We start from the raw sequence: 14,182 nt of genomic DNA on the forward strand, positions 1-14,182 counted from the left end.
AAAAAAATATTCACAAATATTCAAGGGTTAATCGCCCAGCCTCAAATTTTGCAGGCTGACTTCTTCTTCCTTGAATTTCTGTTTGCACAATATAGGACGCATCTTCCCCTATTGTAACGGAGAAAATTTTGCTCTAGTCCACATACCTGAATTCCCATTTTGCGTCTCTTCTCCGGATAGAGGTAGACTATAAGGGGGGTAGAAAAAGCTATTGGTGGGGCACTTCGTCTTCTCTTCGATACGGCGAACAGAGCGCGTCATTGTGCATAGACACGTGTGCTTGTGACGTGCGTGGTCGTGCCGCTCTTTCTCTTTATCTCTCTCTCTCTCTCTCTCTCTCTCTCTCTCTCTCTCTCTCTCTCTCTCTTCTTCTCCACCTCCATCATGCGTAGCCTTCGTTACGCTACCGAGAAACGTTAGCGAAGCGATAGAACGACGCGGCCCGCGGAAGACGTCGGTGTTGCAACGTTGCTGATGTTATAGACGGGCCTCTTCGCCATCCTCGTCTTCGGAGCAACAAGCGGCGAATCGCAGTTGCGATTTTTGGCAGCGTTAACGAAACACAGTAAACATAGTTAAAGAGCGGCGAGCAAGCGAGCGAGTTATAACGGCTGACGAGAACGCTCTCTTGAATTCCCAGTCTTCTTCGAAACTTTTACGGGGTTGAGATAATTTGTGTCACACATACTATTCAGATGATATGATGATTGTGAACGCACGGAAGTGAAGAATTACAGTTGCGGAGGCAATATAAATCAATAATAGTGTATAAGTAATAAAGAAACAAGATTATAGCCGAGTTTCGAAATAGTGCATTAAAGTAATAAGGGCGAAGAAAACTGGTTCAACTGGTGCACCCCTTCTATATAGTGAGCGTGCCTGATTTTTAATTATCGCTAAACAAAAATTGGCAGATACTAGTGAAATGGCATCCAATCGCAGTGTGTTAAAGGGTAAGTCAATGGTTCAATGGTGAAAAGTTTGAGAAGTGAAAAGTTAAATAGATAAATAGGAATGTTTATTATCATATCCTATTCATCTATGTCCTTTAAAAACATAGAAGATAGATATATTAATTTGTCTCTGAGCTCTGTAATTTCAATCAAAAGTTTAAAATAGAAATTTATGTCCACAAATATTTATTAGAGATTGCGTTTCTTTATCAGATGTGTATCATAGTTTTGATAATATTGTTCAAAATTTTATTTTCAATAATTAGTTTTATCAGAAGCAAGAAAAAATTAAGGTTTGAAACATTGATCCCCAAAAGTATCCATTGAAAATTACAGAAACGTGAACACATCTTGGTAAAAAAAATAAAAATAGGAATAAAATAATTTATAAATACAAACAAATAACGTGATATCAAAAATGATATTTTGCTATTTAGATTATAATTCGTCAAAGAAATTCAGAGAAAAAGATATTTAAACTTCAAAAATAGCATATAAACAAACAACGAATATACAAAATATAATCTGCTAACAAGTAAACTAATTAAGCTGACCAAGTTCATATCAACTCTAATTAAATGCACCATTTAATTACTGAAAAATAGAAATATATCGATTTAGAAGATCTATATCTATTTCTTTCCTCTACAAAAAAAAAATTTTTGTATTTTCAACAAGCTAATATAAACATGAATGAAAATACGAAGCGTGTATGCATATTCAGAGCTCTATTAACATAACTGTTTCAAATAATTGTTACAAAATGAAAGAATCTTACAAAGTGTAAAGAATATAGTAAGAATCATTATTACGAACACAATTACTTAAAATAATTGTTATAATACACAATTACACAATTAAATACACAATTACTTATAATAATTGTTAATTAACGTAAAAAAGAAGAAAGCATAAACAAATTAACGGAGAATAGAAGTAGTCTGAATTGATGTTTATTTTGTCTCCCTTTCATTGAATTAATATATAAAATATTTCTATATCTTATTGTATGGTGTGTGTCAGAGAACACAAAAAGATCACATATATGCTTTCAGTTACAAAATCAAAATTTTCTAATCTTCCGCATTGGTGATATTATTATTAGAAGGATATATAAGTATAAACAAATACTATATCTCTATATGATTGATTTGATATTTGATGTCCTCTTACAATTTACAAATATTATTCTTAATGTTTGGTATAACGTAACATGTGTTTATTAGACTTCAATTCACAAAAGTGAGAAAAGATTCCACAGTTAACTCCGTGTTAGATTTTTCTCATCATTAGTACAGGGATCTAAGTATCATAATTGGCGCGTCCATAAATATTTTTAAAAAACTGTTTGATAATCGACGAAATTGCTTTGTTTTTTCCAAACATAAAATTGAAAAAGAAATTATTTCAGATTTAATCAAGCATAAGTAAAATATAAGAGATTTTATTCCGTTATAGCACATTTTTGTTAACGCTTGATAAAACGATAATTTCTCGAAATAAAACAATTGTAGCAAAACAATGTATATAATCCTTCAAAATATTGTTTTAATTATATTTTTATGTTAATCTATTTTTCATTTTTATAAGATAAGGTCCAAATAGTTCTGTTTAACATTCTTAGAATTTTAAGTATTAATTGAAGTTTTATTGTAACGTTTTCAAAAATGATCTTGTATAGTAGTCTAAATAAAAGAGACTTTATAATTGTAAAACTGAATTATATTTAGATGCGAAAAAGAAAACAGAAACGTAAAAATGTATGAGATGCTCATTGCAATATTATATAGCTCTGGCAATACAATGCATATAAAATTTATTTGTTAACATTATTATATTTTTTTAGGAATATTATTTTTTGTTTCACAAAAATGTTTTTCTGCAGAGATGCGAAACAAAAAAAAAAAGAATGGATTTCAAGTGTGGATAGAACTTAAGTCGCGCATAAATCCCGCGACAGACGGCAATGAACGCGGTTTCCGTTTAAGCGTTAATGTATTCTTACATTATAAAAAGAGATAGTAATTTATCAAGAAATCGCATAATTTAACAAATTAAAGTCATAAAAAAATAATAAAGTAATAAAAAGCGCCAGTTTCCTGGAAATAATCTTCCTTCCTGTATAATTATTAATGAATATTAACTTTAAAAATAGATATTATTTTTTAATAATACATATGTTAAAATATATTGATAGAAAAATATCTCTTATTAAAAAATACATATAACTATTATATTATTATTATTGATATGTTACTAATTGTACGCGAATTGCAAAATAAAAGTCAAGTGTGATGATGAAACATCTAAGAATAAATAAAAAGAACATAATAATAAATGCTATATAATATTATATATTTGAAGAAATAAGATTAATTTTTTCTAATGCGTTCTTAAGATATAAAGAACATAAATGAAATAGAATTTAGAACAGGAGGAAAAATATTAATAATTTATTAAATTGATATAATCTTGATATTTAGCATATATGTATAGAAGAAATGATCATACGCGTATATAATCGATAATTTCTAAATGAAATTTCCATGAAATAACATGTCGAATGAGCATGTCGTTTATCATAACTGAAAATATCGCGAGAATTCTTTATCTCGAACTATCGACTGGATGCTCCTGGGGTTAATATGTGTCATCGACAACGTTCGCGTATTATCGACAGAAGATGGTCATGCAAATTAATAGTCGCTCATAGTTCACGCGATGATGGATCAGTCTCTAATCTCCATCCAATGAGATGCGAATTCGTGTAACGACGCCCGCAGATAATACCATGTGCATGTTAAACTCGAGTCTTGACCCGAATCGATGTTTTCGATCATTTAAAACAGCGAGTCATCAAACTCGGCTTTGAAGAGCACACAGGTAAGTTATTTTAGATCTACGCGAAACGATGAGATACACCCGATATAAATAGCTCACGGGAAAACGTGCGGAGAGTCCTGGGTGAAGGTCGTGATAGCGTCTATACAATAGAATGACAAACGAAATACATGTCGGTTCAAAGTTGCATCCCCAAGAAATTGTGACGTAAAACAAAAGTCACGTTAAATAATATTATCTATTAATAAATTTCCAAGCTTTTATAATTTATTTTACATATAGTTTGTAGAAATTAAATTGCTTTGCGCCACAATTTCTTCGATCATTAAAACTAATATAATACTATATCGCGAGGTTATTAAAGTTGGCTCGAGTCAAGTCTTGATGATCAAGTATAAAGATGATCATAAAAGTTGTAATTAACGACACCGTTTAAACTGATCCTGCAACGCTGGGTAAACCGAGGTACAACTGACGTGTGCGTTAACATTGTTCTATACAAATTTACACGAAGCGCAATTTGTATGAAGCGCATCGGAATGAGATAGAATAGCGCAGATTGCTTATTATGGTTGAAGAAAGAGCGACGCTACTGTTTTTGAATAAATAATATATTGATACAACATATTATTTATTCTAGATAATAGTTAATAAAAAAGTAAATAATTATAATTATCATTAGAGATAAATTTTATTTCTTATTATGTCAATCTTTGATGTCTCATTTTGATTGATTTGATAGTCACAATATATAATATTCATTAAAATTATATATTAATAACCAAAACTAATAGATTGAAACGCGGATTGAAAGTGAATTATGTCGGATTGTAATTAGTTATAAATTATTGATTTCACGGATTTATTTAATTTTTCATGTATATTATCAGTATCTTTCATTAACAACCGGAATTTTTCATTATAATTTAAATTAAATTCAACAAGCATATTGCTATTTTATGTTTATTATTAGCGAACGTACAAAACCAACATATTTTAAATACTAGAAACATGATATATCGCTTGCATTTAACTATTATACCAATACTCAATTGCTGTATGATCGGGGAGTATAATAGCCGTAATGGTGGTTAAGTGAATAGCACGATATGCGAAACAGGCAGACTCTTGATTCGCAAGCATCATTATCATTGACTAGATTGAATTTTTAAACAGGTACTCCTCTCCAATCGTCTCTTTTAATCCAATTCTACGTACACAAGCAGTGTATTTAAGTCAATATACTAAAATAAATAGAAACGTATGGCTAATACGATAAATAATATGGAATAGCCTGCAATTAATATGTGCTAAAACGTTCAATTGACTATTCAGATCAAACGTGAAAAGAGAATTCATGGAATTTAATAGATATACTAATAGATATATGTCAACAAATATACATGGATGTCTCATAATAACCGTATCATCTCTCGTGTGCAGGTAGAGCAGATGAAATCGAGAAAAAAAGTTCTTTATTATTTTGCGATTTTTTTAATGATTATTGAGAAATTAATTAAAAAAGATCCACGCGGCAAGAAAGAATAAACTAGAGACAACCCAAAAGTTTGTGGTCGCTAGGCGCAGGATGAAATTTTGGGAAGAGAGCTCTACAAATGATAACGGTTACATACGAGTGGTACATAACGATGGATTCTCGCGTCTTAACAACTACACATCAATGGGTTGTCCCTTTTTATTGCGCGCTTATATTCACGCAAATTGGTCGATCTTTTTAAATTAATTTCTCAATAATAATTACAAAAATCGCAAAATGGTAAAGGACTTTTCTTCTCGGTTTCAGCTCTACTTGCACACGAGAGGTGATACGATTATTATGGGACACCGTGTATAAAGACACAGGCTGATTAAGGTGAAAATAAGAAATAAACAGAGACGTTCGTTTCTAATCAGTTTCGTCATCATTGTCATGGTTCACTAGTAATAACATTTCCTCGTGCGACACGAGCGAATAGAGTGAAACAATGTAACCTACCCGTCAAAGAAACGAAGTTTTCAAAAGTTAATAATTTCATTAATCCAGTATAATTCATTTATCCAATATACACATAGATAAAACTAATCGCGGAAGTGTTTTGCGTTAAATGAATAAATGAATAAAATTACATAAATTATATAAATTATTACATAAAATATCAAAATTAAAAAAACGTAGCGTGTAAATGTTTACCTACTTTACACGCGTGTAAAATAGATACATATAATAATTCTTTATTTATTGTAAGACACGGAGATCCGGAATGTATTCACAGTTAACACTGAACATGTTTTTCTTTCAATATATTTTTTAACAGTCGCCAGTTAAAACGAACAAGTTAAGCAATAGCACGAAAAAGTAGCTATTATTTAACTCGGTAGTTAAGTTGATCCTCACGTAAAAATGCGAAAGACGAAACGATTTTGACAAACATAAAATCGGTTGAATCACGCGCGCTTACTAGACAATAAGAATCCGTCTGCCTGCGATTTTGTTCGACCTTCCTCGCGGACGTGGTTACGTCAGATACGATGGTTATAGCATGACAATACATCGACAATATGTCCGCGTCAATAAATGTAAATTTAATCCGCGAATTATCCGTACCGATTCTTATAAGCGTCGCGTTTACGTACTTTTACGGTTCGAGCGAAATCTTAATCGTTCACTGGTTGATTACCGTTCACTTTCATCGCTCGAGACAAACATGTGCATTAAAATTATGCAACAAATCATTGGAATCAACTTATTTGTCGCTTGATTCGCGCTTCGTTGTTGTAATAATTAAATGTATCAAAGATAAGAACGTTTAGCAGATTAACGTAAGAAGTATTGAGAAACTTTAACCCCGTCAAAATAAATTTAAAAAAATTCATACATGAAATAAAAATTTGTGCGATTACGATTCCAGCGTCTATTTTTTTTTTAAATCGCAAGATAAGCTTTATTTTCATTCAACGACATTACACGAAAATCATAGACTATCATAGATCACTATTTACATTGAGAAAAATATCGGTTTTAAATCAATGTAAAGTAGGTCAAGGAATTCGCCATTGAAATTTTACTCATATGCGCCGGAATTTGTCGTACAAAGTATATAGCGATTCATTGTGTGTATATTGAAGCATCGTATATTTGTGCGATAACCTCCAACGCACATTTGCGATAAGCAAAGTAACTAGCCGACTTGCCACGAGTATTGCATAGGTATTGCAAGACAATCTAATGCTCAACAGACTATTAATATCGGGGACGAGGTGCGCCTGTTTGTGCGGTGCGACTAAAGTGCGGGCTTGCCCGCTATTTTCTGCTGGCTTCTTCGAACTCGTTCGATCCATTGACGTAACATTTCGCAAAACTTGGAGCTTTCGCACTACACGTGCACGAAAATTGGCCAACTCGCATTATTCTTGAAATAATTTCAATGATCTGCCAATGAATGGGAAAATTATCATGACCAAGGTCCGACACTACTTATACGACAACTTGTGAAAGCAAAACAGACACGAGCAGACGACTTGTGAGTTGGCACAATCGCAACGCACTTTTAATTAATCTATTCTGTTTGTAATTCGCGGAGAATGAGAGGAAAATTCAAAATTTGAACTGATATGAAGACGAAGAAGTGGCATGATCTCTCACATGTCCCAACATCCGGGATATACAGCAATCATATCAGATGAATCACGGTACGCGATGTTGCAACGCACCGAGATTGATGATGGACCGAAAATATATGTGATCGCGTGTATCAGGCGCGTGTATATTACGTAAAAATTGTTTACGCCGCTTAAAACATGTGACGCAGATCACTCATCAATCTTACATATATATACGCTAACGTCCTGTTTTCGATCAAATATATTGCATCGACTGTAATTGTGTAAAAATCCTAGAATCAAAGACGATACAATGATAATATAAATAAAGTTAAATCAGCATCATTCGAATAAAAGCGGAAATCAAGAAAAATATAATCTTTTTCGGATATCTATAAATACAGATTACTATAATTTTTAAGATATTCGAATTACTTTTATATATAAAATAGTTTAAAGAATTAATTATACAAAATAAATCAAAAAATATAGAAAAAACAAATTGTAATATAAATAAATAAAGAGATTATTATATTAATTATAATTTATATTAATAATTTTATAATACGAATACTATATACAATATTGGTAAAAGATTTAATAAGAATTGTTAAAACGGTTCAAAATAGTGTGATCAATTCTATTAAATATATTTCGATTTTATATAGATAATTATAAAATAGTATACATATATTTATAATATATAAATATTTTCTTTTTAAAATTCTTTCGCGAAAAAGAATATAGAGCAAGAAATCAGAAAGAATATTCAAATTGATCATTACTTTTTCATTAACTCAACCCATTGATCGAATATTCGCGATCGATGTAGAGTCACAAGAATGACCGGAAACGCGTTTGTGCAGATCGCCTCTCATGCAGACAGGTGCTCAATATCATGGTGATCCTCGGCTTCATGTTAAACTATATGCTACGCGTGAATTTAACGATAGCGATCGTCTCAATGGTGACATCGGACAATAGTAGCAGTCAACATTCGCATTCCAATGAATCGTTGTCGATGTTGGACGAGTGCGCTGCCCGGACGACGATGACGAACAACCTTACCACGATCGACGACACCAGGACCACCCCTGCGATCCATATCAATGTTAATAGAGTTAACGAAACGGACAACGCTACTACGCTCCTATCGTCCCTCCAACGGCAGCCGGTTCGTTGAAACTCACGTAAAGTCGAACTTGAACGGTTAACGACCCTATCGATTGCCCAAGAACGAGTTCTTACATTTAAACACATATTTTATTTTCACTCGCGTTTAATATATTATCGAGAAATCGACACGGAAATTTATTCATGCTAATCCAATCACGATTAATTATACAAGATTCTTTTTTAGAATTTAAAATAAATTCTTTTGCTTTAATCGCGCGCACACGATGGTCTGAAAAGCATTTTCTCAATTCGTTTGAGTTTATATCTTTTCTTTAGTCTTAATTTCTCTCTCTTATAATTTCAAAATCTTTTTCTCACTCATTTTTCCCAATCCACTTTCGTGAATTGTTCGATTTTCAACCTCAGGAGGAACGAGACCAGACCAAGTATCCATGGAACGAATACGAAGTGAATCTGATTCTCGGCAGTTTCTTCTGGGGCTACATATGCACGGAGATACCGGGCGGTCGACTTGCAGAAGTAATTGGCACCAGGAAGGTCTTCGGTTACAGCATGCTGGTATCGAGTTTCATCACTCTATTGACACCATTAGCTGCTACATTCGGCTACGCCATCGTTGCCGCGTTGAGAGTCATATTGGGATTTATGCTGGTACGTCGTTATTTTTCTACGGATTACTATAATCATGACAAATGTACGCGTCCGGCTTCGGATGAGAATAATCTAACAGGCGACTCGCGTGAAATGAATCTATCGAGCGTTTCTCTCTTTCTCTTCGTATATATACATTCAATTCTATATTATATCCAAATCAGTCGAATTTCACGCACGGATTATGCATGATCGCAAACGATTGCACAGTCATTTTGCCAATCTCTCAAAATTCATTAATTAATATCTCGTAAATCAGGGTGCTACCTGGCCTGCCATCCAGCCAATGACTGCTCGATGGATTCCACCGATGGAGCGTAGCAAGTTCGTCTCTAACATGATGGGTAAATGGATCATGATGTAATTTGCATCGCGCGCGCGACTGCGTAATCAGTTCCGCGTGAGATCGTCGCCGTCGCCATAATCGCCCTTTTCCATCGTTCGAAAAACTTGAGAAACTCGAAACGTACACAGGAAAATAGCAGACGTTTTATGATCGCGGATGCGCGCCGGCCGCATCAAACTCCGCACCATAAATTGCAATCGTTATTTACAGCCTCGTCGCTCGGCGCCGCGATAACTATGCCGATATGCGGTTTCCTCATCGACTCACTCGGCTGGGAGTCGGTCTTCTATGTGACCGGCGTGATCGGGATTATATGGAGCGTGGCGTGGTTCTTGCTGGTGTTCGACTCACCGTCGCAGCATCCGCGTATCAGCGTGGAGGAGCGACGTTATATCGAGGATTCGATTGGAACGACCGCCACCAACAAGGTTAAGGGTCTTTGTAATAACAGTAGAAAGTGTCTATTTTAATTTCAGAATCTATTTTAATCCCTGTAGTAAACTATTTTAATTTATTTTAATCTTTTAAAAAACAAGCAAATAAAAATGTTTTCAAAAAGCATTAAAAATTTCTTTTTAAAAATAGATTTGTATCTTTAAAATAAAGTTTACACATTGCTTTAATTTTTAAATAATGCAGTTCGTTTATAATTATCTGTCTCGGTTATAAAAAATGCTTTATTATTTTTTTCTTTAAAAAAAAAACTTGATTAATATTAAGATATTAATTCAATATTTTAATTGCAGCATTTGCCAGTGCCATGGCGCTCAATTGTTACCTCGGGACCTGTTTGGGCTATTGTGATAACGCACGCATGCAGCGTTTTCGGTTACTTCACCATTGTAAATCAACTCCCGACTTATATGAAATATATCTTACACTTCAACATTAAGGAGGTACATATTATTAATTTAATAATAATAGATAAAATTCATATATGTCGCTATCGCTTCTTTTCTATTTATACTTATTCGAGAATGGAAATGATATGGAAATGATGATTTGTAGAACGGCCTCTTATCCTCGTTACCCTATCTCGGCAAATACATTTTCGCTTTATCAATGTCCACTCTGGCCGATTATCTGCGTCGCGCGAACAAATTATCCGTAACTGCAATACGCAAAATTTTCACGACATTTGGTGAGTAAAGCTACGCAAAACTTTTTGCCATTTCTTCTCTTCGTTTAAATATGACAACAAGATTTCTTAGATAATCAAATAATTCAAGATTAAATTTTTCTAATAAATAAATTAATTATTAATTCTCTTAATTGGATCAAAGGATTTTATATTTTTGATTAATGAAATAACTTTAATTTTCAGCTATTATAACTCCCAGCATCCTCATGGTGATTCAAGTGTATCACGGTTGCAATCGTGCGGCATCGGTTGCTATATTCACCGTCGGTCTGACGATAAACGGCGCCGTTACGGCCGGTTATCTGGGAAACGGTCTCGACATCGCGCCCAATTTTTCCGGGACCATATTCGGCATTGCCAATACCTTCAGCTCGATGGGCGGTTTTATTAGCAGCTTCATGGTCGGTACCATCACGTACAAAAATCAGACTTACACGCAATGGACCATCATCTTTTGGACCTTGGCGGCCACTTACTTCACCGGTGCACTGACATTTCTCATCTTCGGTACCGGCGAGTTGCAAAAGTGGAACAATCCGCCCAATAATCAGACGGAGAGAAATGGCGCTACCTTGGAAGATGATGTCGAATCGGTCCCCCTCAAAAGTAAAATAATTTCGTAGCGTCTTGAGCGATACGCTTTTTCTCAGACTGCCAAGACGATTAGTACGATGGAGGTGTTTATCGCAATGCGATATATTCTAAATGGGACAGTATTCGTTTTTATTATCTTAAAATTTTAAACCGATCAATTGATTTTGTAGCTTGGCAGTAGCTCGCGAAATATCCTTGTTTTTCACTGTCTACCTTTTGCTTAGAATTAAAATATGTTTTTCAAGTCGTAAAATCGATGCAATTTATTATTATCTTTCTCATTTTATATTTTGTCTCTGAATAGTAGAATGCAAAAAAAAATATAAAGAAACTTTGATTTTTTTTTAATGAGTTTTATTATAATTGTATCGAGTTTTTCTCTTCTTATGCTTGCTTTCTTAGGTATGCCAAGTTCGGAGTTGATTGATATAGAATGATTGAGTGCATTTTTACACTCACTTTTTACTGATACTAATGTATATTACACAATAAGCTTACCATATAGTTACCAAAAGAAAGGAAGATAAATAATTAAAAGTGTTTAGTTTATATTCAACGATTATTTAATTTGTTAATACATAATTTATTAATCATAACTAATATCCATGTATATAAATTAATAATATGGCAAGTAATATGTTCGTACATTTTCGATGAAAAAATGAGTTTCTTTAAATGATAATGCATTTGAAAAATTGTTAACTTTTGTCAACTGTCAATTTTTCAAATTTGATCAGAGAAAAATTGTGATGTTTGCAATATTTATTTACCATTGTTTACCTCATTGATAAAAATCTCGACGATACTAGCAATAAAGACAAAAGCCCAAATAATTTCGCTAACAATATCAACGCAATACGTAAATGACTAACAAGCTAAAACTTCAGAACACAAGTTGGTAAAGAGGATCAATTATTTCGCCGCACAGTATTGCCATCTACTACAAAGGCATCTTATTGACTGTTAATGTTAGTAGATGCAAACTAAGTTGTAACCGTGTAAGTTGTAATGACTACTGCTTCATTGTATATTCTCCGACCAGAAGATGGAGTTGAATGCTGCACAATTGTGTACAAACGCAGTCAAATTAATGGTTTTTAAATTCTAATATCGTATACCAAAAAAAAAAAAAAAAGACAAACGCGCTTATAAAAGCAGAGAAAGAAATTCTTCATTAAACATGGATTAAATCAGCAAGTTAAAATTTCTACGTAGAAAATTTTTAACTAGATAATTTAGAATTTAATACTTCTCTTCATTTACTATCACACAAATATCTCGATAATTAAGTTTAAATTAAAATCTTGCTAAAACAAAATGTAAACCTCGTTAAAATTATTTTTCAAAGACGCAACATTTTTTTTCTTCCTTAATTTAAATAAATCCTTAAAGTAATTCAAGCCACAGCTTTCGCGGCTTTTGTTCTTCCTTCGGCAAACTTTTAGATCAACTTGGTTCAGGGTGCTCGAATATCTCGGCACATTATTGACCGACTCAGCGTCGTCATCGCGTATCCGACGCTGTTGGATGGCGACGATTCCAAGAGGGCATCTCATTGTCAGCGCCGCTCAGCATCGCGACGATGACGGCAGACAGGAGCCAGGAGCCAAAGCGCCACGGCGTAGCCGCGTCGCGATGGTGCTCGCCGTGACGCGTGGCGCTGCGGCGCTGCGCCGATATGCCAGGAGAACAGCTGATCGAGGAGGTTTTAAACGTGCCTCTCTCTCCTTCGTACAGTCACCGTATTCGCCCGCTCTCCGTCGCACCGCCGCTTCTCGATCGCGTCTCTCCGCATCTTCGCGCTGAGACGCGTACGTCGGAGAGGAATCGCTCTCCGCTTCTCCACTTAAGTATGCATCAATATCATATTCCAACAATTCGATTCGATACGAGTGCTCTGTGTTAAAGCGAGTTTAAGTTGAAAATAAGATGATTGTTAGTCATCTTTATTTCCTAGTAGAATTATAGAAATTTCGCGAGATGAAGAGAGAATTATATCGGATGATAAATTATTTTCATCGATCGTCGTGCATCAATTCGTCCAATTTCGTGCTCGCCGGTGAAGCTTTGCAAAGCCCCATACATCGTTATTCTCCGTCTCCGACGCCGACGAGCAACGGAAGAGAAACTCGCGCTCATCGGAGAGGGAGATGGTGAATCGATGGTGAAGACCAAGGGGCCAATCACACCGGAAGAATTCCGGCGCGCGTAGCCGTTAGGTATTACGGTAGAAAATCTCCGGAATTCGCGGACTGCAGCACCGAATTCAGTTGCTATGTCGTGGGCAGCGGGCGAACATGAGCGGCGCGGAGCGCGTGTCACGCGCGCTGGTTTGCCGCGCGGGACCGCCCGCTCGCACGAGCCGTCACTGGGATAACACGTGCTCGAGAAGTTTAATCCGAGCGCGTGGGAGAAACGCGGGCACGCATGGGAGAGGGATCCGGAGGAGAGAGGAGATCGAGAGTGCGCGGGAAAGCTACGCCGCCACGATCGCTACCTCCGTCCTCGTCATGCCGGCCTGCTCGGTTGTGATTAACTAAGGTTTAATCAGCTTTACAAGCTAAACTTCCTTTGTCGACATGCACGCGCATGATAATCCGCTGGACTATCTCGCCGGCCCGGGGCCGGCCAATACAGCCGAAAAACATCTTCGGCGCGTCGCCGAATCGGACTAATTCGAGTACGATAGTGTGTATCGCAGGGAAGGTTGCTGTTCCGGTCGCCGACTACGAGAACTCGCGCCGTCGTCGTCATCGTCGTTTGGGAGATCGCGGTTTCTCTCCCGTCGAGCACTCGATCCGGCTTCATACGGTCCTAATACCGAAATTCGCGGAATGTTAGATGCAGAGTCTTTCGTGACGCGAGACGAGAGCACGTCTAGAGTGGCCGACCGTGGGACTCTCCGTAATCTCTTGTAAA

General features: G+C 35.5%; 1 protein-coding gene across 3 annotated transcripts; it reads left to right on the top strand.

Annotated features, from left to right (window-relative positions):
* Nucleotides 1-362: 362 nt before the first annotated feature.
* LOC138944686 (sialin) lies at nucleotides 363-11,516 on the top strand. Of its 3 annotated transcripts, none has more exons than XM_070315559.1 (8): nucleotides 363-953; nucleotides 8,261-8,568; nucleotides 8,937-9,182; nucleotides 9,442-9,526; nucleotides 9,739-9,956; nucleotides 10,275-10,424; nucleotides 10,537-10,669; nucleotides 10,853-11,516. In XM_070315559.1, the coding sequence occupies exons 1-8, from the start codon at nucleotides 926-928 to the stop codon at nucleotides 11,290-11,292; spliced, it is 1,608 nt and encodes a 535-aa protein (XP_070171660.1). In that variant the 5' UTR covers nucleotides 363-925; the 3' UTR covers nucleotides 11,293-11,516. The 3 variants fall into 3 exon arrangements, with proteins under 3 accessions (XP_070171660.1, XP_070171661.1, XP_070171662.1); XM_070315560.1 differs by lacking the exon at nucleotides 363-953 and adding an exon at nucleotides 5,646-5,667; XM_070315561.1 differs by lacking the exon at nucleotides 363-953 and adding an exon at nucleotides 6,828-7,315.
* Nucleotides 11,517-14,182: the final 2,666 nt, after the last annotated feature.

Source organism: Polyergus mexicanus, unplaced genomic scaffold, assembly GCF_030449975.1.
Source record: "Polyergus mexicanus isolate NDT 795.1 unplaced genomic scaffold, iyPolMexi1.0 SCAF_2, whole genome shotgun sequence".
Lineage (NCBI taxonomy): Eukaryota > Metazoa > Arthropoda > Insecta > Hymenoptera > Formicidae > Polyergus > Polyergus mexicanus.